Raw genomic sequence first — 5048 nt, 5'->3', positions numbered from 1 at the left:
GTTCCAGTCGACAGTTATTCTTTTGTTCCAGTCGACAGTTATTCTTGTTCCAGTCGACAGTTATTTATGTTCCAGTCGACAGTTATTCTTGTTCCAGTCGACAGTTATTCTTGTTCCAGTCGACAGTTATTCTTTTGTTCCAGTCGACAGTTATTCTTGTTCCAGTCGACAGTTATTCTTTTGTTCCAGTCGACAGTTATTCTTTTGTTCCAGTCGACAGTTATTCTTGTTCCAGTCGACAGTTATTCATGTTCCAGTCGACAGTTATTCTTTTGTTCCAGTCGACAGTTATTCTTGTTCCAGTCGACAGTTATTCTTTTGTTCCAGTCGACAGTTATTCTTGTTCCAGTCGACAGTTATTCTTGTTCCAGTCGACAGTTATTCTTTTGTTCCAGTCGACAGTTATTCTTGTTCCAGTCGACAGTTATTCTTGTTCCAGTCGAGTTATTCTTTTGTTCCAGTCGACAGTTATTCTTCAGTTCCAGTCGACAGTTATTCTTGTTCCAGTCGACAGTTATTCTTGTTCCAGTCGACCGTTATTCTTGTTCCAGACAACAGTTATTCTTCTGTTCCAGTCGACAGTTATTCTTGTTCCAGTCGACAGTTATTCTTCTGTTCCAGTCGACAGTTATTCTTGTTCCAGTCGACAGTTATTCTTCTGTTCCAGTCGACAGTTATTCTTGTTCCAGTCAACAGTTATTCTTCTGTTCCAGTCGACAGTTATTCTTGTTCCAGTTGACAGTTATTCTTCTGTTCCAGTCGACAGTTATTCTTGTTCTAGTCGACAGTTATTCTTGTTCCAGTCGACAGTTATTCTTGTTCCAGTTGACAGTTATTCTTCTGTTCCAGTCGACAGTTATTCTTCTGTTCCAGTCGACAGTTATTCTTGTTCCAGTCGACAGTTATTCTTCTGTTCCAGTCGACAGTTATTCTTGTTCCAGTTGACAGTTATTCTTCTGTTCCAGTCGACAGTTATTCTTCTGTTCCAGTCGACAGTTATTCTTGTTCCAGTCAACAGTTATTCTTTTGTTCCAGTCGACAGTTACTCTTTTGTTCCAGTCGAGAGTTATTCTTTTGTTCCAGTCGAGTTATTCTTTTGTTCCAGTCGAGAGTTATTCTTTTGTTCCAGTCGACAGTTATTCATGTTCCAATCGACAGTTATTCATGTTCCAGTCGACAGTTATTCTTTTGTTCCAGTCGACAGTTATTCTTGTTCCAGTCGACAGTTATTCTTTTGTTCCAGTCGACAGTTATTCTTGTTCCAGTCGACAGTTATTTATGTTCCAGTCGACAGTTATTCTTGTTCCAGTCGACAGTTATTCTTGTTCCAGTCGACAGTTATTCTTTTGTTCCAGTCGACAGTTATTCTTGTTCCAGTCGACAGTTATTCTTTTGTTCCAGTCGACAGTTATTCTTTTGTTCCAGTCGACAGTTATTCTTGTTCCAGTCGACAGTTATTCATGTTCCAGTCGACAGTTATTCTTTTGTTCCAGTCGACAGTTATTCTTGTTCCAGTCGACAGTTATTCTTTTGTTCCAGTCGACAGTTATTCTTGTTCCAGTCGACAGTTATTCTTGTTCCAGTCGACAGTTATTCTTTTGTTCCAGTCGACAGTTATTCTTGTTCCAGTCGACAGTTATTCTTGTTCCAGTCGAGTTATTCTTTTGTTCCAGTCGACAGTTATTCTTCAGTTCCAGTCGACAGTTATTCTTGTTCCAGTCGACAGTTATTCTTGTTCCAGTCGACCGTTATTCTTGTTCCAGACAACAGTTATTCTTCTGTTCCAGTCGACAGTTATTCTTGTTCCAGTCGACAGTTATTCTTCTGTTCCAGTCGACAGTTATTCTTGTTCCAGTCGACAGTTATTCTTCTGTTCCAGTCGACAGTTATTCTTGTTCCAGTCAACAGTTATTCTTCTGTTCCAGTCGACAGTTATTCTTGTTCCAGTTGACAGTTATTCTTCTGTTCCAGTCGACAGTTATTCTTGTTCTAGTCGACAGTTATTCTTGTTCCAGTCGACAGTTATTCTTGTTCCAGTTGACAGTTATTCTTCTGTTCCAGTCGACAGTTATTCTTCTGTTCCAGTCGACAGTTATTCTTGTTCCAGTCGACAGTTATTCTTCTGTTCCAGTCGACAGTTATTCTTGTTCCAGTTGACAGTTATTCTTCTGTTCCAGTCGACAGTTATTCTTCTGTTCCAGTCGACAGTTATTCTTGTTCCAGTCAACAGTTATTCTTCTGTTCCAGTCGACAGTTATTCTTGTTCCAGTTGAGTTATTCTTGTTCCAGTCGACAGTTATTCTTCTGTTCCAGTCGACAGTTATTCTTGTTCTAGTCGACAGTTATTCTTGTTCCAGTCGACAGTTATTCTTCTGTTCCAGTCGACAGTTATTCTTCTGTTCCAGTCGACAGTTATTCTTGTTCCAGTCGACATTTATTCTTGTTCCAGTCGACAGTTATTCTTGTTCCAGTCGACAGTTATTCTTGTTCCAGTTGACAGTTATTCTTGTTCCAGTCGACAGTTATTCATGTTCCAGTCGACAGTTATTCTTCTGTTCCAGTTGACATTTATTCTTGTTCCAGTCGACAGTTATTCTTGTTCCAGTTGACAGTTATTCTTTTTCCAGTTGACAGTTATTCTTGTTCTAGTCGACAGTTATTCTTGTTCCAGTCGACAGTTATTGTTGTTCCAGTCGACAGTTATTCTTGTTCCAGTCGACAGTTATTCTTGTTCCAGTCGACAGTTATTCTTGTTCCAGTCGACAGTTATTCTTGTTCCAATTGACAGTTATTCTTTTGTTCCAGTCGACAGTTATTCTTGTTCCAGTCGACAGTTATTCTTGTTCCAGTTGACAGTTATTCTTTTGTTCCAATCGACAGTTATTCTTTTGTTCCAGTCGACAGTTATTCTTTTGTTCCAGTCGACAGTTATTCTTTTGTTCCAGTTGACAGTTATTCTTTTGTTCCAGTGGACAGTTATTCTTGTTCCAGTCGACAGTTATTCTATCATGTGTCTATGTCATGGGGTGTTTTTATCTGTTGAGAGGCGACATCGGGTGAGGGATCGGATGAGCGCTCTATTATTAGATATATATACTATCATCCGTTGATTGCATTTGTTGGTGTTCACCCAGCGGGATATTCCCACTCCACACACCTGTGTCCCAGGCAAGGGAGTCCCCGAGCACTGTGAGCTGCTTGCCTCCACCCACCTCCACGCTGGGGCGGCCAACATTCTCTGATCCTACTGTTGGTGCAGAGTAGGGCGGTAGCACATTCGTCGAGTACCAAGGTGGATATTCAAATGTATATTCGTATGGGGGTTGAGGAGAGAATGATGAGTTGATGGAGGTGTTGATGGTGATATTGGAAGTGTTGTTGGATGTATTGATGGTGCTGATGTTGATGCTGGTCGATATATTGATGATGTTGACGAAGGTGGTCGATACATTGATGTATCACGGGTTGAAGACCCTTCGGGTGTTAACCCCTAGGGTGCAGAGCCCATCGGGTACAGAGCCCTCAGGTACAGACCCCACAGGTACAGACTCCTCGGGTACAGACCCCTCGGGTACAGACCCCTCGGGTACAGACCCCTCGGGTACAGACCTTACGGGTACAGACCCCTCGGGTACAGACCCCTCGGGTACAGACCCCTCGGGTACAGACCCCACGGGTACAGACCCCTCGGGTACAGACCCCACGGGTACAGACCCCTCGGGAACAGACCCCTCGGGTGCAGACCCCACGGGTACAGACCCCACGGGTACAGACCCCTTGGGTACTGACCCCTCGGGTGCAGACCCCTCGGGTACAGACCCCACGGGTACAGACCCCACGGGTACAGACCCCTCGGGTACAGACCCCTCGGGTACAGACCCCACGGGTACAGACCCCTCGGGTACAGACCCCACGGGTACAGACCCCTTGGGTACTGACCCCATGGGTACAGACCCCTCGGGTACAGACCCCTCGGGTACAGACCCCACGTGTACAGACCCCACGGGTACAGACCCCTCGGGTACAGACCCCACGGGTACAGACCCCTCGGGTACAGACCCCACGGGTACAGACCCCTCGGGTACAGACCCCTCGGGTGCAGACCCCACGGGTACAGACCCCTCGGGTACAGACCCCTCGGGTACAGACCCCTCGGGTACAGACCCCTCGGGTGCAGACCCCACGGGTACAGACCCCTCGGGTACAGACCCCTCGGGTACAGACCCCACGGGTACAGACCCCTCGGGTACAGACCCCACGTGTACAGACCCCACGGGTACAGACCCCTCGGGTACAGACCCCACGGGTACAGACCCCTCGGGTACAGACCCCACGGGTACAGACCCCTCGGGTACAGACCCCTCGGGTACAGACCCCACGGGTACAGACCCCACGGGTACAGACCCCTCGGGTACAGACCCCTCGGGTACAGACCCCACGTATACAGACCCCTCGGGTACAGACCCCTCGGGTACAGACCCCACGTGTACAGACCCCTCGGGTACAGACCCCACGGGTACAGACCCCACGGGTACAGACCCTCGGGTACAGACCCCACGTATACAGACCCCTCGGGTGCAGACCCCACGGGTACAGACCCCTCGGGTACAGACCCCTCGGGTACAGACCCCACGGGTACAGACCCCACGGGTACAGACCCCTCGGGTGCAGACCCCACGGGTACAGACCCCTCGGGTACAGACCCCTCGGGTGCAGACCCCACGGGTACAGACTCCTCGGGTACAGACCCCTCGGGTACAGACCCCACGGGTACAGACCCCACGGGTACAGACCCCTCGGGTACAGAACCGTTAAAAATGGCCACGCATTAATTCAAATTAAAGCACCGTAATCTGAACGTTTTCTATGCTTCTGCCTCGATGGGTTAGGCGGGCTGCTTGGGTGCGTCGGTTTCTGGTTAGGCAAAACGGCTGCTTTTATGACGGGGTGGCAGTCAAGAGGTCCAACTGGTGACACGGATGGTAATTACCGCAGATAACAAGTGTTGTTATCTTCAGGTGATTGGTTGAGTGGTGAATGGTTGGTGT

General features: G+C 47.5%; 1 protein-coding gene across 1 annotated transcript; it reads left to right on the top strand.

Moving 5' to 3' along the window:
- Positions 1-3345: 3345 nt before the first annotated feature.
- LOC123758212 (proteoglycan 4-like) lies at positions 3346-4815 on the top strand. The gene has a single exon (XM_045742333.2). The coding sequence runs from the start codon at positions 3346-3348 to the stop codon at positions 4813-4815; it is 1470 nt and encodes a 489-aa protein (XP_045598289.2).
- The last annotated feature ends 233 nt before the right edge of the window (positions 4816-5048 follow it).

This window comes from Procambarus clarkii, chromosome 11 (genome assembly GCF_040958095.1).
Source record: "Procambarus clarkii isolate CNS0578487 chromosome 11, FALCON_Pclarkii_2.0, whole genome shotgun sequence".
Taxonomy (NCBI): Eukaryota; Metazoa; Arthropoda; class Malacostraca; order Decapoda; family Cambaridae; genus Procambarus; species Procambarus clarkii.
Note: the sequence above shows the minus strand (reverse complement) of the source record. Positions and strands in the feature narration are given on the sequence as shown.